Genomic DNA, 22,736 nt, shown 5'->3' with positions numbered 1-22,736 from the left:
TGTAGTGTTACGGTTTCATAATTGACTCCAGGACCAAAAACATTTCACTTTAAGGTTGCTTTTATTCTTATAAATATAAAAGAAGAAAAAACTAGGCACACGAATAGCCATGTTCATGCATACATACACCTCCATGACACAGATATCCATCATTAGATTTGGAGTTTGCAAATTTTGACTAAAATAGGAACATACCAACCAAACTTTGTTTTGTGATTTCTATGTTAAGATGGACAAAAAAACAACTGTTCTCCTATGAAGGTATATTATTGAAAATAGTCTTATGTGGCACAGAAAATTTGACTACAATGCTTTGCAAGTTGCTCGGTATTTTTATTCTGTAACAACAACGAAAAAGAACAAACACCATCACACTGATAACTCATCACAAGTTCTGACATATTACAGAATAGTTTACCAATTCTAACCATGTATCAGATAAATTCTTGTTCAACATGGTAGGATTTTATTTTTTAAGAAATCTATTGTTGGAATCTGGTCAATTTTGCAGAAGTACAAGCATAGCATAAATGGCAACATATATTTATTCTTCCAACAGAGAAAAACAAATATCATGCTGGAAATGTGTGATTATACAGCCAGGAAGGGACCTGTGACAATGTAGCGTGTCTGTGTGTGTGGGGGGCGGGGGGGGAGCAACACCAACATTGATCTCTCTGAGGCCCCTTTCAAGGGCAGTAACTGGGAAACCACAGAATTGGGTGGCAGCATGGCAAAAATCAGTGTCACAGTTCCCCTGTCCAAAACTGTGGGTACAGGAAGACGAGAATGCCAAGTCCTCTATATTTCTGCCCTCTCTACCAGCAAAACCAACAAGCAACACAGACAGAAAAAAAAAGTGCACTTCTCATTGATAGAAAAGGTAATGCAACTCAAAAACAGAGACATACTTGTGAGCAATGCAATTGTTTCTTAGCTCACTTTCTGCAGGTTTTACTATAATCATCTAAACACAACAAAGACGACACAGAGGAGGAGTGGGGTTTTGTGTGAGAGTACATGAGTATGTGTGCCTATAAAAGCACAATAAGAAAAAAAAAAGGAGCAGAGGAAAGATTACCTGCTCCCCTTCTTAACTTGAAGTCCATGAAGTCTGAGACTTTTTATTTCTTTTCAGATGAAAACAATTTAAGTTAATCAGTAGATTTTGAAGATAAAACTGATCCTAACAAATCTGCTAATAATCAAACCTGCCAAAGCTACAGGACATGAGCATAACACATGTTTAGAGGGCAGCCTCACATATTGCCACACATATGCTGGATATAACGTGCTTTGCTGCTGCAGTTTATCAGCTGGAAGATACAATACACTCACTCATTCCTTTTTCTTCTGTTGTTGGCAAAGCAAGCCAGAAATGCCCCAGCAGGCAGTTTGTACACCTGCTGCTGAGCCTGGTACAATCTCTGTTTCCTCTGACTTCTGCAAAAGCCAGTAGGATGTCACCAGAAACCAACACAACAGCTGCCTTACAGAACTTTTTAGTTCTGTCTTCTAGTTCAAGAACACCTTTAGAATGCCACCACAAAATCCTTAACATTTGATTCCTCTTCCAGTACTTCAAACTGCACTGGGAAGGCTGACGCTGACATTAAGGATTTTTCTAAACACTTCTCACAAAGTCATTCATATTGCACATATATGCTTCCCTTCCTTGTAAATGATTTTGCTCCTTAAAGAGCAGCAAAACTCTATGTCAAAGGTGACAACTTTCTATTTGAAGAGCTAAAAAAAAAAAAGTGGTATTTTGCACTGTTCAACAAAAGAGAATAGGCAAAAGTTGTTTTCCTTTCACAGACAACACCTAGTGAAGTGTACACAATCCAAGAGACATTGCTTGGCGCAGCCAGCTAAGTCTACATTTTGCCCTAATTGTTAATTTCTTATCCACGCAAAGGCTCGATCAGTCAACGCTAAGAATCTGATGTAAGAAAACTTCTGAAGCTAATTTACATGGGCAAGAATGGTCATTCTGCAGGAGGGCAGGGAAACAACACAGTCAAAATCCCACAACCTTGCAGGATGCCCACTTCTCCAAGGGGCAGATTGTTGTTCTCCTGCACTGCCTTGCAGATGCCTTGCAACATTGTTTTAGCCCCACAAAGAGGCAGAGCCATGGGTTAGGTTTCCACCCAGTTATTTGGTTTACGTACAAAGCCGGGGGCCATCCAGGCACAGGCACCAGCAAATACATCAGCTGTCCTATTCTGGCAAAAAAAAAAAAAAAGATAAAATAAAATAAAAATAAAAATAAAAATAAAAAAGTACATGAAAAGGTCTAGTGGACCATATGCAAAAGACATCAGCAGACCCTGAAGACATAGTTTAAAACTAGAAGAGGGAAGATTTGGATTAGATGTCAGGAGGTAATTCTTTACTTAGAGGGTAGTGAGGTGCTGGCACAGGCTGCCCAGAGAAGTTGTGATGCCCTACTCACTCCTGAGCCAGGCTGGATGGGGCCCTCAGCAGCCTGAGCTGCTAGCTAGCAGCTCCACAAATGGTAGTGTTGGGGCTAGATGGACTTTGAGTTCCTTACCAACCCAAGCTTTTATGTTATTCTATGATATTGTGACATACAAAGCCACGAAGAAAGCTAGACTGGCTTACAGGACTTTCTCTCAGCAGCCAGTATTTTGTGGAAGTAATCTACTCCAACCAATTTTGTACCGATTCTTTAAATCTTCTGGGAGATGTACATAAAGACATTTAGAAAATAGTGAAGGAGCTGCATGGTTGACAGAGAGAGATCTTTCAAAGAGTGAAATAACACATCTGTGAAGGTTGCAGAGCAATAGCTCCTGGCTTGGAGCCCAGAGCACACTCTGTGTGACAGCACCATTGCCTGGCATCCCACAGGGCACTGATTAGTCTGAGAGCTTCCCATCACTACCTCACTATCTCATAGCCAGAAAATTGTTCTCTGGTGTTTCAGAATAACCAGAACAGGGCTACCATTTACCTCACTGGCAGGAAGAGGCAAGGGCAATGGAGAAAGGGGTGGCAGGGAGTGTTCTTTAAATTCTAAGCATTACAGATTCACAGAACTGTAGGGGGTTGGAAGGGACCTCTAGAGACCAGCTAGTCCAAGCTCCCTGCAAAGTAGGCTACACTACGGAATGTTGCTCAGTTAGGTGTTCAGATGGGTCCTGAATATCTCCAGAGAAGGAGACTGGATCAACCCCTCTGGGCAGCTTGTTCCAGTGCTCTGTCACCTCCAATGTGAAGTTCAAATCAGCAGTACTGTTTGTTTAACACAGACCTTGTATAATTGATTGGAGTGTGATCCCCATGTAAAGAAATTGAGATACTTCATTCTCCCATATTGGAATTATGAATAATTTTTCCCTCCTAGCAACCACCTCAGTTAGTTCGTCAATGTCACCTCTAAGTTTAAACTAAAGAACAGAACTGCATACCAGGTGAAGAGAATTTGAAAGATATGAGTAATTTACTTCCCTATAAGAAGGTCATATCACCAGTCAACAAAGGATTCCTATCAGACACTTCTGTGGATGAAGAAAACGTTTGGACTTCACTCCAAGCCTCAGGCTTGTTCACCACTTACAATAAAAAAGGAAGAAAACATTAACAAAAGTATATTAAAAAGAAGAACAAAAAACCCTATTACACATTGTGCACACCATGCTACTAACTCAAAACAAATTTCCTCTAGAGCATTTCATCCTGCCCTAAATAATAGAAGTCAAAAAAAGGACAAAAAGATAGGTAGCTGCATAATTCTCAGCACTTTTTTCAACACTAACATTACTAGGGAAAAAAATAAATAAATACAGGAAGCATGCAAAAAATACCTACCACCACCACATCCTACCAGTGCAGCAATGAGTTCAGACTTTTAAACCAAAGTCCCTGAACGTTAAATGCTAAGCTGTTTAGAAAGTGGGTTGTCTCTGGTTTTCAAATCTGAGATTTTATTTAACTTCTGATACTGATTCAACAATGCCTTGTTATTCTTTTTCTTTTGTTTATTTTTACTTGCTTATAGCAAGGAAATCCCTTGCACAGTGCAATTAATTACTCTGAATCTTTTCAGTATCTATAATGAATTTCATTAGAGTGTTACCAGTTCCTGCTTTCTTCTGACCATCTACTTCAAGTATATATCATTGATTTTTGCTATAATCTCTTTCTATGCACCTCTCCTGTGAATAAAAATGTCATCTATGAGCAGAATGGGAAAGTGTACCATTGCTGGCTGCCTGGTACTATGATAGTCATAATTTTTCTTAGACTCTTTTCTTAGGACCTTACAAAAACTTTTAAAAGGATGACAGAACTTCAGGTGCGTATGTAACAAGTACTTACACCTTCCAAGAATAGACAAAAAACCCTAAAAAAGAAAAATCTTCACAAAAAGAACCATTCAGAGCTTTATTTATACATCACAATTTAAGTCAATTTTGTAACTCTGACAAGTTGAATCAGGTATTCCAAAGCAGCTGATTAGCAGTAGTATGTTTTACACTTCACTGGCTGACAAACCCTACTGTATGACTGGAGGGGAATGCTACAAGCTTTTCATAATCTTGGTAATCAAGGCTAAGACAAAATTTGCATACCACCTCACTGATGAGTACAACGTTTCCTGGAAAAGCAATGAGGTTCAAGTCACATACATTTCATGAGAAATTAAGAGCTGGCTGAAAAATATTACATATTTATCTCAAAGAAAGTCTTCATGAGTTTATAGACAGCTAGTTTTCCACCTAAGACTTCAAGGCAATTAAGGGAAATTTATGGCATGAACTCATACAGCACATTAACCTCCAAATTCTTTCATTGCTTTTTGAAATGCCAAGCATCTAGTAAATTTTCATCACCTTGCCCTGAAGATATCTACTAGAGAATGGTGAAAAAGTCAAAATACTCATCAACTTCCTAGAAATAGGGTTATTCAATGAAAAAAAAATAAAGTTCTGCATCTTATTTACAGTTATACAGCTCCTCATAATACAGTATATATCTTCAGCACTCACTTTATTTCCCACAACTATCATCTTCCTATCAGTCAGCAAGCACCGCGCTCACAACTAACTTCAGAGCAAAGAAAAATACACTTATGGCTGGCCATTTATGGCATAATGTACCTACTGAAAATACACCACAGAAGAGTTGAAGCCAGCACTGTTATTCATAAGAAAAGTGAAAGAGAATCAAGGAAGTATCCAATAATCATGGTGGGACTGAACCTGGAGGCCAGCATCTTAGTTATGATGGAACGTGTAGAGGCAACATTCATTTTGTATGCTATAATTTTCCAGCTTGATGACTAGAATGAGATTGACTGTATTTGGAGAACTCCTTTGAGAGTTATAAGTGCATCATGATCTACACAACTAAATTATTAAAATCTTGCCAGTAATTATTTTGCTAAAATTTAGTATTTCTTTGTCCTCACCTAATTGATAAATAATTTCATAAGAAATGAGACAGAGATATGACAGATATGCTTACACACTTTCCTGCTGATCCTAACAATTAAGAATATTTCTATTAAGTCTTTGAGAAGCAGAAAGTTCATTACCAGAGTGTATTTTTCAGAGTAACTTTTAAATAAACTGCACTTACAAAAAAAAAAAAAAAGAAAACACACCTTTGATTAATTGTTATCTACCAGCAGCAGGAAGAACACTTAGCAGTTTACAAAGTGTTTCTAACATGAAAGCAACATTATTTATATTTAATTATATTTCCAAAGATGCTCAATTTTTCATTATTAGTAATAATGATAAAGTGGTAAATGTATTTTCATCAATGGAAAAAAAAATCAGAAGAAAGATGAACACAGACAAAAATTATTTCATGGTGTATTATTAAACTAGGAACAGAATAGCTTACGAACAGTCACTCTAAATTCTGAGGAGCCACAAAGTGTTCCCAAAGGCACTCCACAAAGCAAATGCTGAAGAACGATAAACCTATAGGAGAAGCGTTTCAGTGACTTTTACACCTACAGAACACAACCTTTTGTAGGTTTAAGAAAAAAAATTGTTGAAGAAAAATTAACTGTTTTTCATTTAATTTTAAAGATAGTCAGCTTTTTACTAGCGTGTTTTACAACAAGTTTTAAATTTCTGCTAAAAAAAGAAAATCTAGTCATTCCCCAGAACTGAAGTTGTCATTCACATTTTGTTTCTGAAAATTCCTAAGTGATTGGAAAAACTTCTCATGGCATGCACAGATCAACATTAGGTAAATCTGTGAATAAAGTAGCTTTCTTCATCCATTGATATCTTGGCTTTCTCTTTTTCTAGTAGCACAGAAATGGCCAGTTCAGATTAGTGTCTTAAGTGGAACCCCTCTCTTACCTCACCGAAGTGCAGATATTCCCCTTACTGTTTTCAACGCTCTAACTTTTATCTAACTCATGGTCTGTAAAGCTATGAAAAGACTAGCTTTTCTGACTGCCTGTTCAGGTTAATACTTTCACTTTTTATGGAAACTTTCCAAACCATTTTTCACGAGTGAAACTCAATCAGTACAGCTATCTACTGGAGAGTCTCATAACCATCCTGGAATTTCATTTTTAAATTCTGATTTACTCCTGTAAAAGCCATTTTTATTGACCCAGTATTAATCAAAAATAACATGATGGCATCTGTGGTATTTGTTTGTTTGTTTTTTATTTGTTTTTAAATACTATTTAGTTAGCATGCTATAAACCTTTAGCAGTAGCCAGAATCGCAAGCCATGGACAACACCTGCACTGGATGAAGATCTTTAAAGAAAGACTAACTCCTAATCTCAAAAGTAAAACAAGAGAATGACAGAGGGTATTCTGTAATGCAAACAAGCTTTCATTAACAAGGCTTATTGTTTTTTATTCCAATTTAAAGAAAATCAACAAAAAATGTGCTAGCCCAAGTTAGATTGAAAGGAGCCAAGAGAAATGGGCATAGGTCTGCTAGAGGTGTTGAAGATTCATTTCTTCCGCCAAATCCAGAGCAAAAACTTTACCTAATCAGTCCACTCATATTCTGCTAACCAAAGAAAGTAGAATTTACATTTAGCCTTCCTAGACATAGAGAAACAAATTAAATGCACGTCCATTTATACGGAACTTGCTTTTTACATCTGGTATCTACAAGAGCTCCAGCTCCACCCAACAGACTTCCAACAGTCTACAGTCTGCTGCCCAAAACACTTTTTCTTTCTTTTCAGTCAGGTTCACCAAGGAGACTGAAAATGCCCTCAAGTCTAGTAATTCTAGAATAAGAAAGGATTCCTTTTCATGCCAGTCCTGGTTTTGCAGCTGTTCATCATACTTCACTGAACTGCATCTTTTTTTGAGCCAAAGAAACTGAGAATTCTGAGCATTCCTACAACACTACCCATTTGGCACTGAGCTCTTGCTCTTGCTGGGATTTCTGTAAAGCTTGCACTTTCTCACAACCCAATACTCAAGACTTAGAGCAGGTTTTAACATGATCTTTTAACTAATGATTTTAACTACTCAGTGTTTCTTAAAAAGATCAAGTTCACTTTCTATATTCAATTTTTGTCTAGTAAATACAGTCACACTATTTGTAAGTTTTTTATTTGTAAGACTCAATGAGTTTTTGATATTATTTTAAGTCCCTTTCTGCATTCCAATTTAAATAAAATCCTTCAAAAATATCAGTTCTCTAATATCAGTCTTTATTTTTCTCAAGATCTAATTGTTTGGATTTTCCTAATTCTATTTGTCACTTCAACATTAAACACTATATAGAAGATTTATCTTAGAAATAGGAAGTGGGAGTTCAGGGGGTTGGGTTTCATCTCAAGCTGGGCTGTAACTTGGTTCTATGCAGTTCACAAAGGATCTATACACTACTGCACTTTCTACTACATTTCACTTGTTGCTTCCCTTCAGAAGGATCAACTAACTAAAGCAAATAAGCCTTCCTCATCTTTTCCCCACATGCACATTGCCAGTCTCACATCACTACAAGTTTAGAATAAACTGAACTCATATCCAAAATGACAAGTTTTCCTATTTCATAAGAAACCTTATCTAGCATATGGCCTGAATGTTCATGCCATTAGTTAATGGTCAATCAATCTGCAATTCTCCCATTATAACTCTATTACTGTTTGAAGACCTTTTAATATCTTGAAACAAACTTAAGGGAAAATAACATTTTGAGCTACTGAAGCATTTAGAAATCATGTAAATCATCACAACTAAAATAAAGAACACATTCACTGTCCAAATTAGGATTTACAGATTTGAAAGAATAAAATGATTCTTCTTTCTTTAGTTTTCCTGCATCTTTTAAGTGGTTCTCATCATTACTATTCCTTAACTGATAAAAGAACATCCACGTTTCAGTATTTTTAGTTTACTAGTTACATTTCTAAGTGTAATCATCACCCTTATCAAATGGGTACCTCAGCTAGTCTATTTTTAACCTATAGAGCACTAATACTGCATAATAAAGTTTTAGAGATTCAAAATGAAACCAAATAATTCATTTTAACAAAGCAGATTTTTATAGTTCCAAATCAGGTTTCCTTATCAGTGACTGATCCTAGGTTACTAAAAAATAGAAACAGGTAATATAAAACCAAAACCAAGAAGTCTGCAATTCACACTGAAAATTGGACCTGATCAGTGTTTGAGCAAGGACATGCAGCAGTAGCAACAGGAACTTGCTTAGAGGAAGATAAATAATAAGACAAAGAATGCGAAAAAACAATGCTCAAAACAACCTCCCTCCTGTATTTAAAACAACAACAACAAAAAAAAAAAATCAAGATTTATAGAGGTGGAAAGGGAAGAGAAATGGAAAATGATGGTGAAAAAAGCAGGAAAGAAATGACAGCCCTCAGCAGCAATCCTTAGGAGAAAGCACAGAAGCATCAGACAAAATAACACATCAAGTCAGGAATAAACATCTTAACTAAAGTAAATAAATGAGCTACAGTAGTAACTAACATGTAATAGAGAAATTATCCAAACAATTATAAAATTTAAACAACAAAAATTCCCAAATACTTTTCCTTTAAAGTAAGCCTTACGCAGGTCAAAGCAAAATATTTCCATCAAGAGTGACCAAAAAGTTCCTGAACTAACAATATCAAAATCAAATCACGTCTTCAGTCCCAAGGGATTTCCTAACCAAACACTTTTCCTCAACAGTTCATTCCCACGTTAAACAAACAGAACCAAAGAAGCAGACCCCTCCTGCCAGCAGAGAGAGGACGGACCATATCATTACAGTACTGCAGAAATTTCCTGCGTGCATGTCATGGTTTGGTCTGGTTTCCATGACAAGGGGGTACCCCACATTGGGTGCCACACACCAACCAGAAAATGAAAACAGAAAATCCAAGTCTTCTGGGAGTTGTAGTCTTTTCTTCTCTTCCATGACCAGGAGACCAGAACTTATGGAAATATACCAACAATCCACAAAACTGTAGCATTAACTCTTTAACTCTCACTGAGCTGCGTGATATTATGATGTGGAGTACCAGTGAAATACCATGAAACCATGAATGTGCAAAATATCACAACATATGAATTTTAAGTCCTATGCTTGCTGAAACCCACAGAAATTACCCTAATATCTAATCACCATAAAAAATTTTATGTGATATACACTACATTCACCAAAGGCTTAAGTCAGTTCAAAGAAATCCTGAACTAACAGAAGTATGCAAATGGACTACACTGGTTCTTAAGCTCCAACCACAAATTAGCTCAAGGCTGGAAGCCTATTCTAGGAGGGTGCAACCATGAGTTTGTCATGCTCATGCACTCAACTACATACTTCCACTGCTTTCTCCAGTCAGAGACAGGCTGTGAAGCTAAACAACAACTCATTTTGATCCAGTAATGCTACTGTAATAAACTGTACTACCCTTTATCAAAAGAAGAAATCACTTAATATAGTTATAGATAAGCAAATGGATTGTTTTAAAAATTGAAGAAGTTTCATGGATTTTTTGACATTTTACTATAAAATGTATCTATATTGTTGAAAAGAGTGATGCACAAAACCACTGTGCTTTGAACTGGAAGCAACAAAGCTGCACCAGCACAGTCGAGCAATGAAATGCTTTCAGAAGCTAATTAGCTTAGGTGCAGCATTGTTATCAGCATTATCAGACAGCCAGCCTGCTAACACCCAGCCTACAGCTTGAGAACTTCTCATAACATAATACGTGCTGCTCAATCCCTACTGATCTTTATCCTCTCCCCTCATTTAGAAGTGCATGCAAATGTGATGTAGCTGACCTACTGACTAAGGTAGCTGCATCCAGAGATCTGTAGCAGTGACCTTCTCAGGAAAGGCAGGGATCATCCAGTCTTCCAGCAAATCACCTCTCTTCTGCTTTGTTTTAAAAAACATTGTGCATTTCCCTTCAGTGCAAAAAAAAAAAAACAACAAAACTCATGGCTTAACAGGTAGACCAAAGTGATAAAATCATGAACTAGAGGTCTACAAAGTCCTATGAGACACTTCTATGCTGATGAATAACTTGACTGAAAACTAACACACAAAAATAATTAAAAAAAAACAACAAAACATGTTCATGAAGAGTAATATAACTAAGATCTCAAAGGATGACTAAAACTCACAAAAATACCAGCTCCATTTGTGTGAACAAGCACATCAGCAGTGTGTATATTTCCCCTCCTGTTCATAAAATAATTAAAATAATTATGCTTTACAACTCACTGCATTAACAATTTTCCAGTTCTCTCCAGATTTACTTTTAATTTAAAAATCAACTGTGTCATACATGATTTCAATATTTTACTGGATGGCCAAGCAAGGAAAGAATGAATTTTAGCAGAATCTAAGGTGAGATAATGTGAAAGCTGGAACGTAAGTGAAAAATGGCCATGCTTCTAAGATAAGGCCTCAGCCACCAATCTCATTGTCAAGCCTGGCCATCTGTCAACAGAAACCTGATTTACTGCATATAATGCTGCTATACTTGATTACTAGTATACTGATATAAAGGGCTCCTGGTTGTTGTTTTTTTAAGCACACCAAAAGCTACTTTCTAGCAACGTAAAAGGCTTAATAAAACACCTCCTCAGAAGCCAGGCTTTATGAAACCAGGTTTCAGATCATGAAATCAAATTCCACATCATTTCAATGTCATGGATAGATCAAATTGTTTTATGAATAAAAATATGAAAGTCAAGGAAACTAAAGGGGAAAAAAAAGAAAAAGCTAATAAATAAACATCAGTTTCACCTTCCAAGTAAAGGTTGCTAGCAATTGCGCTGATGTCTGTTTTTCATGGAGATGATTTTGATGATGGGCAATAGCAAAGCATTTTAAACAAGGCCTTTCAAGAAATATTCCCACAAGAAAACCATTAATACAGAGGCCATTTTTCTCTATTTAGTAACTAGTCCATATCCAAACTGTTTGCAAGAGCACTAGTGACCCAGAGCATTCTCAGATGATGGGCTGTAAAGCACAACACATCACTCAGTGAAAGAGTTCACAATGTAACAGCTCAGAGGAGCATACCTAATACCACTTTTCCCCTTCTCCATGCCAGGACAAAAATGCCTTTCTACAAGATTCATACTTCACATCAAATACCTACTGAGTGAAACAGCTGCAGTTACTTGCTCAGGTTAATCAAACAAATCAAATAACAGCATCTAGTAATAACAAGACAATTTTTCTCTCAAAACAAGAGGCTACACTGCAGGTCGCTTTGTCCCATAGCAAGCAAACAGGAGAAAAACACGTCCTGAGCAGCTGCTCATTAGGTGAGCACTATTCTGCCTGAACAGCAAATGAAACAAATGTCACATGGAAAAAAACACATCTACAATCACGTAATTAGACACAGTAACACAGGCATATCCAAAAGAGGAAGGAAGACAGGTACAAATTACAGTTGCACAGGCTATTTATTTCTGGGAATTTATCATTTTTTATGCATCTGGACTTGAACCTCATCATTTCATTTAATGAGGCTTGTTTCCTATTAATTTTTTTCTCATTATACAGCATCAGATACCTTTAACTAATCAATTCCTACAAAAAACTCCTATCCCCATGTATTTATTTATTTGATATCAAACAGAAAATTAAGGGCATCAAGGAAATACTCTAAAAAAAAAAAGATCAAAATTAATGCAAACCATGTAGGATCTAGCTGTAATATTATACAGAGGTGAGAATTTGTTTCAAGCCTACCTGATACTCATTGGGCCAGAAGGTGCTGACAGCCAACTCCGCTCGAAGCCAGTCTTTGCCAGTGGAGCCAGTGACATTCCAAATGGGATTAGCCAGTGGCCCTTTGTTCACCCTAACCAGGATGTTCAGAGTTCCTGGGTTTGCTCCACTCTTGCTATACAGGAGGTAACTGAAATCGATACAGTGGGTATCATTTTCTTTCATCGTTGGAAGCTGGAGTCGAGTCTTTTCTCCAGGGTCATGGTCCGAGGAAATCACTATCATATATGACCCTAAAGAGCATGGGAAATGGAAAGAGGAAATAAGAAAAAAAAAAGTAGTAAGTAAAGATAAATGCCAAGAAACTGACTGTGCACAATAAAAAAAAAAGCACAAATTTTCATACTGTAAAAACTCAAATTCACACAAGAAATCTAGCAAGCTATAAAATGCCTAGAAACGACACTGAAGCAGCATCTACAGAAGACAGCTTATCTCTGAAGACCTCTGTAGATGCTTCTAACTAGAAACATCTCTTTCTCCTGCTTTAGGATAAGATAATTGGAAGTACGATCACAGAAGGCTCAAAAATAATAAGAATAAAGGATCATCATTATTTTGAAGTCACTGAAGCCAAAATTTGCTCAGCTTGCTCTGCTAGTTTCCTGAAAATGAAGAATATGGAATAAGACCCACATTACTCAGAGTTGCTTTACCAAATCTTCCTCTACCCAGAAAGAGGCTTGAATTTTAGCTATACTGGCAACAGATCTAGATCTTAGAACTGGAACTTAGGACAGCAAGCCACATTTGTTGCTCGTTTGCCAAATGAGTTTGAAAGGAACACAAAAGTTTCCATTGCTGGAAGGAAGCCCATCCTATACATGTATTTTACAAGTACACAGAAGACAGCACAAGTTGAGCCTGCCTAGTTACAGAGGCAGGAAGCAGAGAACAGATGTTTAAAAAGATGGTACAGGACATAAATGCTGAAATAGGTTATCCTGATGTTCTGCAGAATGGACAGTGAAGACATGGCTACCAGTTTATTTTACTGTACCTCAGCCCCTCAGCATTCTCATTTCTTAAAGAGCAATAACTCTATACCAGTGTGCTACCTAACAAATTAATCCAACAAAACAAGGCTTCTGAGATACTGCATGTTTTGAACTCACAAACCCTTGCAGTTAGGTGGAAAAATCCAGTTCTATACTACCTGAGTCCCTTCCACAGTCTTACTTAATGGTTGCTGAACATTTATATTGATTTTCCTGCTGATTTACTAAAGGGAACCATTATAAAGAACCACTGTTTTTGAACACTCAGATAAAGCTCATCAAAAATACAGTTCCAAAATTCAACAAAATTAAAAAAAAAAACCCACAGAATTATGAGCACTTGTCCAAAATGAGTAGTCCTGAGTATGTACATGAATATCATTGATTGAAAACCTTCTCTTAAGCATACATTTTTCTAAACATTTACGTATGTGACGTTTTGTCTTTTGATTTTTATCCAGTGAGGAAATACTATGTTTGAAGATGTTCTGAACAAACGTACCAACCATTCTGAAAAATGTTGGTAGGCAATCAGAAGAAGATGAAAGCTAATACATATTGATTAAATCATCTATGTGAGATAGTAACCTACTGGCCGCCTATAAGTCAATTCTGTGCTAAAAAGTTTGTCACAAAAGAGGCAGAAATACTGTAGAAATCAGCTCTTACTACATATAGTTAAGGGAGCTTTTTACATATTCCTCTTCACAATAATAAGGAAACAACGTAATATAATAAGCATATAATTAGTACTTAGAATTGTGTCTTGAACCTTTTGATGGATTTATTTATTTTTAAAAGAGAATTTGGCAGACTATCAGTTAATTGCTATCTCTCTATCATTAATTGTCACTTATAAAGGCACAAAGAATTCTATTACACTAGGCAGGTTTGCTGTTAGATACTTCAACTATTTTGGTTTAGAATCAATTGTAAATTGTACACAAGCTCTTCCAAGACATATTTCTACACTGTGGCCACTGGTGGGCTGTTACTATACCTCCTGACTCTAGAATAAACTTGTTTAGAGAAAGCCTGTTTGTAAACTCTGCCTTAACACATATTGTCTTGTAAGCACCAGATTAACTGTGTCGTTCATGATATAGGATATTATTTTACAAATTTGGAAGCATATACTACGCATTTGGAAGGAGCAGTTTATGTCAGCAATTGTGGGATGTTTTTTTCTACATAAGTTAGAAAAACAAAAAGGTTTTCCACAGCGTTTGCACAGATTCTTTTTATTGCCTCTTAGCCTTTGTTACATCCATCTTGCAAATGTATATATGTAGGCAAAAAAAATTCTTTTTCTCTTAAAAAATGTTTTCTTTAAAGAAGTGGATAAGCTCTCCAACTTTTTTTTTTTTTCCTGAAGGGTAACTGTGGGAGGGAATGAAGCAACAGAATATAAGAAATGAAGTTTACAAAATTTTTTTAGGCATTTCTTTCAATTTGTCACACGATAAAGATAAAACTACTAGGAGGAAATGAAGGTCACAATCAAATAGACAAGAAATATTTGAAGATCTTGTTTCTATAGTAAGTTACGCTACAGTAGCCTTTAGAAGCACCAACATACATTTTTCAGCATTTACACACATTTTATTGTACTCCACATCTTTAACCTCATGTTTCATTTAGAAATACTTAAGATACATGCATATTTACTTCTATCTGTATGTTTTAGTCCCACAGCATTTCATGAAATGCTACAGACAGCGTTCATAAACCATTTGTCACAAAGCCAAAGCATCTGTTCAGCATCTTGCAAACTACTTCCCCTTCCCTCCCCCTTTTCAGCTTCTTAACCAGGCTGTCTCCATGAATGCACACAGACTTGCTCCTTCCTCTGTCATCTACTTGGTCCAAGAAAATTAGAAGGCAGTGCCAAAATTAACTGAACTTCAAATTTATATTTTCAAAAAACTCAAAAATATTTGCCTACACCTTCAATAAGAAAGGCATTCTTTATTTAAAAAAAAACTCACTGTTCTAAAACAAGATTAAAAGACTTCCTTTTTTATACATGCTTGCAATATCTAAAGTCGAAACTTCATGTCTTGAGCAAAACTCAAAACCCCAGTTATTCCTTCCAGGTGTTTTTGGTTTGTTTGTTTATTTGGGGGAGAGGGAAAAAAAAAAAAAAACAACACCATAATTGCATTCAATATTAAAGGTTAAGTGTAATAGTAATATGTAAGTAAAAAAAATATTGCTTTGCAATGCATTAAAATACATAAGGTCATGTAAATGTAAGTAGAAATTAAAGAAAGAACACTGTTAAAAAAAACAAAAGATTTAGAACCATAAGTCCAGAAAAAAATTGAGAGAGCACAGCATTAATAAAGTTTTAAAACTTCAAAAATATGGCCCAAGAAAACACAAAGCAATGCCCACTGGAAGAAGGATCATAATCTAAATGCATCCCAATAAAGATAACTACTCATAGAATTGACACTACTCTCCCGTCCCTTTCCAAAATAGTGTACTTGATAAACATTACTGGATATACTGTATAAGGCTTAAATAGCATCAGTACAATGGTTTCCTTTATTTTTAAGTAACTATTAACAGAGCATAGGACTTCTGATAAGTATCGCAGATGCACAAGTATTAAAAATAAATAGAACACCTTCTGTGACAAGGGAGGGACTTTTTAGAAGGGCATATAGTGACAGGATGAGGGGAAATGGCATTATACTGGAGTAGGGTAGATTTGGACTAGATATTAGGGGGAAATTCTTTACTGTGAGGATGGTGAGACACTGGAACAGGTTGCCCAGTGAGGCTGTGAATGCCACCACTCTGGAAGCATTCAAGTCCAGGCTGGATGGGGCAACAAGCAACCTGGTCTAGTGGGAAGTATCCCTGTCTACAGAAGGGGAATTGGAACTAGATGACCTTAAAGTTCCCTTCTAACCCAAACCATTCAGTGATTCTGGAATCCCGTGACAACATCCACTCAAGTATGTGTGCAGATAGTAGAGTACAGAAATCCTAGCCAAAGAGGCAAACATCTGATCTGTTCCCATATACAGCAAATGTGGTGCTCAGCTGACCATGCAAATGGGCAGATAGCATACACATTCATATACAAATGATTAAATGTAGGCATAACTTAATATAAAATAACAATAATAATCACACAAAAAGTCTATAATACTGTATTATTACCAAGTCAAAAACATACAATTAAATGAGTATATTAATAAAGGGATGACAAAACAGCCTGGAGACCACTTAGCTTAGCTGACCACTATCTTTGATGATTATTAGTGGGAATATTGGCAGGGTACAAAAGCAAGTGGTAGGAACTGAACCTCAGTAAAGCATTTCAAGTAACAGGGAGCAATTACCCAGATATTTAATCCTAAAAGAGAGAAATAGGACAAGAGATCACAAGTCATACAGTAATATATTATTCGACTTTGGCAGAAATGCATGAGAAATGTTAACAAACCCTAAAATTAACTAAACCCTCATTTGAGATTTTCAGTCAAAGCATAGAGTAACTATTAGATCCAAATACTCAGAAAGCTGTTCCATGCTGGCACAGGGGAATAGGGCACAGCCTACTTTCCTCACATTTTAGCTTCTGCCTCAACATCCAATTCAATTTAAAGTGGTAATTAACTAAACTTTTCCTTAAGTCAAGCATATTTTGCTCATGACAGTACTTTCTAAGTGATGTCCTTGTCCTTACCTCAAGTCATAAGATTTTTCACATTCTTACCTCTCCCTGTTCTGTTAAAGGGGTTAGAAAGCATCCAGGTAGGCAGTTTGATACAGTGCATACTAGCTATTTTACTAAATCCCAGTGAAGCCTCTGTGATTCTTACTATTACACTGGTCTAAGAGATCACACATAGGTAGAAGTAAAACACTATGTAAATCTATTCCCCTTGTAGACAATAAAGAAAAGTACGCTATTGGAAACAGATTTTTACAGGAAAGAAGACAATGCAAGTGAGTTGAACAATCAAAATAGAACAGTACCCAAAAAATCATCTTAAGAAGATGGAAGAGCGAGTTTTTCTCGTTACATGACAGAAAAACGTAACGCCATCTTTCGTTATACTGTAAGAAATCAGAAGTGAAAAGTATCTAAAGTAATCATTTACTCTTGGACAAAGAGCCATTGTTCCTAACTGCTCCGCTCACTGACCATTTTTCACCATATCTAAGTGAAAAGACTTTAGTAACTCTGGCAAGAGGACAGTTACAAAATGCATCATAACTCATAAGCAACATTATTCTTGAGCTTGACATTTATGTTGCTTCATCTTCCTTTCAGTAAATCCCAAACGTCTTACCTATCACTGCAAGTTTGCAATCTTTAAAATGCATAGACAACATTCTCTTTCTCCCATCATACCCTGTGCTATTTTTCCTTCTTATACATCATTTATATTTCTCCCGAAGTCCACTCTTCCATTTTTACTCCTTTACTTTGAAGTCCCTGTAATTTATTTGCCAGTTAACAGCTCCTAATATAATCTCTGATATAACAACAAGGTCAATACAATTCTCTCCTACAATGAACAGAAACATCAGAACATGAAACAGTTGAATAACACTACTCCCCAGAGTTGTTGTGACCTCATGCCAAGAATTCAACTTCAAGATCTACATTCCAGGGGGTTTTTGATGTTTCAGCACAGACGCTCTGAAAGGCACCTACATAGATATGTAACTAGGGACATGAGACTTTCTCTTAGTCATATCATCACTGTATATTTCAGTTTTCTTTGTGTTTTGTTTACTTTGATAACTAAACTTGGTTACCTAACTCAATGGCAAGGACATATCAATTCAGAATAAGTTAATATCATAACAAATCATTTGGAAAAAGCTTTAGCTTCATCCCCTACTGTAAACAAAGTTCTTATCATCTAGTAGTTAATTTAAAGGTTAAGAGATTAAAAATAAATAAAATTTGTAAGTAAAATATATTTGTTGTAATCTAACAATGGGGCAGATCAGTTTCCTGATAAAATTATTTTCTCTCATATCCTTGCTCCCTGAAAATGGGTTTCTATTTAAAGCACGAAACTTTTAATTTTCAGCAGTCTGGTCTTTGACTCCTATAAATCCTCTTCTCTTCAAACAAGTATTAACCAATCTCCATTTAGAGGGTAACTTCTGCCTTCTATTGTGCTCCTTCGATTTTCATGACATTACTGCACCACCTTTTTGTGGTTTAACTTGGCACGCAGCTCAGCCCCACATGGATCTTCTCTCACTCATCTATCACCAGTGGGATAGGGGGGACAATCAGATAAAAGGTAAAAATTGCGAGTTGAGATACAGATAGAAAAGAAAAATAATATTGATAAAATTATATATAAAACAAGTGATACATAACCACATTTCTCAACTCCCATTGACCAATTCCCAGCCAGTTCCCAAGCAGCCACAGCCCCCTCACTGCCCAACTCCTCCAGTTTCATAGTTTCACATGATGCCACACAAGATAGGACATCCCTTCTGACAGTTTAGGTCAGTTGTTCTGAATTCTGTTCTATTTCCCCTACCAGCTCGTTGCTGACAGGAAGGAACTGAAATGCCATTGGCTCAGTGCAAACACTGCTAAACAACAACTAAACCATCAGTATGTTATCAATATTATACTCATGCGAAATGCACAATATAGCACCATGCCAGCTACTAGGAAAAAAAAAAATCAGATCTATCCCTGCCAAAAACTGGACACACCTTCAGGTGAACATAGCGATTAGGAAATGCTGAACATCATATGCAGATAGATTTATGGATACAGAACTGGATTCAACTTTACAGTTTGCTGAAGGGAAGAAAAGATACATACTCAGCAGCAAGGTGTAATATGAAGACAAACAGATTTACATAAGATCAGATCTCAAATCTAAAGTCAAAAGAAGGGTCTGTCTTTACTTCATGTCACCATCAATGACATGAGGTGGAAAGTCAGTGCAACTAAGTACATTATTCTAAAGCTCGGGACCTATATGTCTTTTCTCTTTCATTTTTAATACCTACTACTTAACTTTAGAACTCTTGGTTAAGTAGAAGGTCTTTACGAGTGGCATTAGGCAATGAAATGATACTGAAATAGATTTCCAACTCAGAACAGACTGCAAACAGGAAAAGTTCAGCATCTTCTATATAAGTTCACTGAAAATACACATTTCCCATGTATTATTGTTTTTGCGTGTTTTGTTCTTCAAAGCATAACCCATGTAACTATTTAACAAAAGTCTGTGTACTTCTGTAATTTGCAATAAAAAAATAAAAAACCTTAAAAGCTATTAACTCTTTCTTTTTGCAGGAAGAACATTTTGTTTAAAAGGCAAATAAATAAATACACTGGACACACTCCAGTTAAACTCCATCTGCTTGGGTTTTAGAAAATCAAAAGAAACTCTTCTTCTTTCACCTTCCACTACCCAATACATAGTGAATACCTGCCATTCCAAGACAGAGTAATTAAAAAATTAAAACAAATTTGATTAAATTCTTGAATTTTCATGTCCTTCTCCACATGGCCAATTTCATGTCTTTATGCTACAAGGGGCGTATCTAGCATTGAATGTAAAGGCAGTGTGATCTCACTTAGAACACATTACTACATGCATGCTCAAAACACTTCATCTTTATATCCTGTCTTGTCAATCAGCTGCTTTCATTATAAAGTTCACACCAAAAAATATTGTATTATTGTATGCTTGTATTGCTGAAATAATACAATGTACTCTTGTACATTGTACGAATACAAGATTATTTCAATATTTTTATTGAGGTGTTCAAAATTTCTTCAGAGTTTTTTTTATGGTTCAGGTGTATCTGAACACTATCGACACACTTTGCTTGATTGCAGGATTACTCCCTACACAAGTCACAGTTTATTGAAGACCTGGGATTGTCAAAAAGGAAAGAGTCAGGATTGCCAATTTCACCTTCACTGCATAGCTCACTGCCAACATGCCACAGCTCATATGCAAGTCAAGGCAAAACAGAATTTACTGTAGAGATTAAAAAAAAAAAAACTGAAAAAAACCCACCAAAAAACAAAACACCAAAAAACCCACAAAGGAAAACCAGCTGACAGAGAATGCAACAGATATTTTTCTTCTACTTTCCAAAGAGAGTGAAAATTTTTAAAATAACCAAGCTAAAAGAGATCATTAAACTACACCATGTTTAGGCATGAGTGCTAGCTCATTTAGAAAGAGAAACTTACCTTAATGGACAGTAACAGTTCATCAATATTGCACAGATACTGCAATTTCTCTTAACATGAACAGGTGCCTTTCCCTCCTGAATGGACACAATCATGCAAAAATCACAGCTCTAGTACAAGCTCATAACTGAGATTCCCCCAATTTCTTCAGCCCAGAGAGGCAAAGCACCCAGGAGTTAGTTTTACATGGTCACACAGAATGAGACAGACTCAGCCAGGGTAAAACCAGAGCAGCACCATGCTAACCACATTATTACTATTGTGGATGTCATAACACTTGAAGGTTGTTAATGTCTATAACTTGTAGCATGATGCTACTATCATTCATCACTTGCCCATTTCATAACAGGAAGAATATTTTCACTAATCAAAAGAAAATTAAACCAAAACAACAAGTACTTCAAGATACAACAGTATTTCACAGAATCATCAAATGGCCTGGGTTGAAAAGGATCTCAAAGATGATCTAGTTTCAACCCCACCGCCGCCACGGACAGGGTTGCCAACGACTAGAGCAGGCTGCCCAGAGCCACATCCAGCCTTGCCTTGAATGCCTCCAGGGATGGGACATCCACAATCACTCTGGGCAATCTGTTCCAGTGTGTCACCACCTTCTGAGTGAATTTCCCAGAATCTTTTCTGAGAAAGTTTTTGAAGAAGTTTTGACTGACAGTCATTCATCATGCTATAAGCAGCTCAACAGTTCTGTTCCCCTTAACAGCATTTATATATAATATACATTAAATATGAACACTTCCGAAGTGTTTGAATTCCTAGTTTTCTCATATGTAAAACCTGGGGATTTGTTTGTACTCACGCAGAGAAAGAAAACAAGATAAGTTTTTGAGGTATTATACCTTAAGTCTTTTCATCTTGCTTTTCCTTGTGATGGATAGTTAGCAAATACACAGGCTATACGTACTCCAAAATCTGAGATGAAAAAACGTCAGCAACTGAAATTTGATGAAAGCTCACACTGTCTGAACAGAGGAACATTTATGTTCTAAGACGTGATCCTCTGAACAGCTTCTTCCAACAAAGCATTCAGAAAAACAAATTTGATACAGTGCAGCAAGCAAACTTCTGAAAGCACCGTGTTACTGAGCAGTAAGTTGCATTCAGTAATGGAAAGGCACACAAAATATTTCAATATTTATTTGGGAGCTAAGCAAGGCACTCTGTTACATATTTGTAACATCAGCAACCATGAATGGCTAAGCTAATACAAAAGTAAGAACAGCTCTGCCATGGATGGTGACTCTATGCTCTGTCATCCAGGAGCTGAGTGCAAGAAGCAATATACACTGGCTCCAGCTATTGGTTTGCAATAAGTGCTTTCTAAGTGTAAATATTAAGAAACTTCCAACTCCAGTGTAACATCAATTCAGTGCAAAGTACTCTGACTGGGATGACAAGTAAATGGGTACCACACGCAACTGCATAGCCTAGAGCCAAGAAGAAAGATGTGCAACAAGATGTTTGTAGATACAATGAAGACAAAAAAATTACTATGACCTCCGGATATGAAATACATGAGTTCAAAGAAGTTGAAATCCATTTTGCTTTGCCATTACTATCAACCGTTCTGACATTAATTGGCTGGATATGATCAATAATAATGCACAGTTTTGTTCTATGTTTCTGTCGTGGAGCTTCCAGGATGAAAGATAGGCATCAGCTATGTTGCATCCACCTTCAGGACCTCGTGCTACAATGTCAAGTTATAATCACCACTACTGAACATAAGCTGTACACCCAAACAGATCCTCAAGCCCAGGGATATTCAGATTCTCATAATGATTTAAGAGTCACAGTTTTCTTTTCTGAGAGAATTATAAACAGAGGTCAGGCTAACCAGTTCCTCTGTTTGGTATTCCTTATTTGCAAAGAAATTAAACAGAAACTTGAAACAATTGTAAGTACCCTAGAACAAACAGTGTTATTGAAGTTGAGAGTGCTAAGCATTTGTGTAGGTCCTTGGTGTACCACGCATTTGCTGCAGCATGTAAAAATACTTTCATGAAGAATGTACCAGGTCAGCCAAGGCAAACCAAAATCACCTTGCTCCCAGAACAAGTACACTCCCCTCTCAATCCATGCTTATCAGACCCTTGCATGAGCCAAACCAACAACCTGATCCAGCAGGAGACAACTCAGATTTCCTGTCCCTCCGAGAAAGGAAAGGTAATGATGAGGGTTCATTTGTTTCTTTATAGGTGAGTGAAACGAAGCCACTCCTGGGATGGCCCAACAAGCACGAGAGCCAACTCAAGACATGAG

General features: G+C 36.6%; 1 protein-coding gene across 2 annotated transcripts in view; it reads right to left on the bottom strand.

Moving 5' to 3' along the window:
- The window catches only part of PTPRK (protein tyrosine phosphatase receptor type K), a 305,334-nt gene that overhangs the window by 247,901 nt on the left and 34,697 nt on the right, over positions 1 to 22,736 (bottom strand). For both annotated transcript variants that reach the window (XM_065734173.1, XM_065734182.1), the window contains exon 2: positions 12,201 to 12,472. In XM_065734173.1, the coding sequence (XP_065590245.1) occupies positions 12,201 to 12,472 (272 nt within the window). The remainder of the gene's footprint in view (positions 1 to 12,200; positions 12,473 to 22,736) is intronic.

Source organism: Cyrtonyx montezumae, unplaced genomic scaffold (genome assembly GCF_038088225.1).
Source record: "Cyrtonyx montezumae isolate F1298 unplaced genomic scaffold, pur_monq_1.0 scaffold_0, whole genome shotgun sequence".
Taxonomy (NCBI): Eukaryota; Metazoa; Chordata; class Aves; order Galliformes; family Odontophoridae; genus Cyrtonyx; species Cyrtonyx montezumae.
This window is presented reverse-complemented; position numbering and strand designations above follow the sequence as displayed.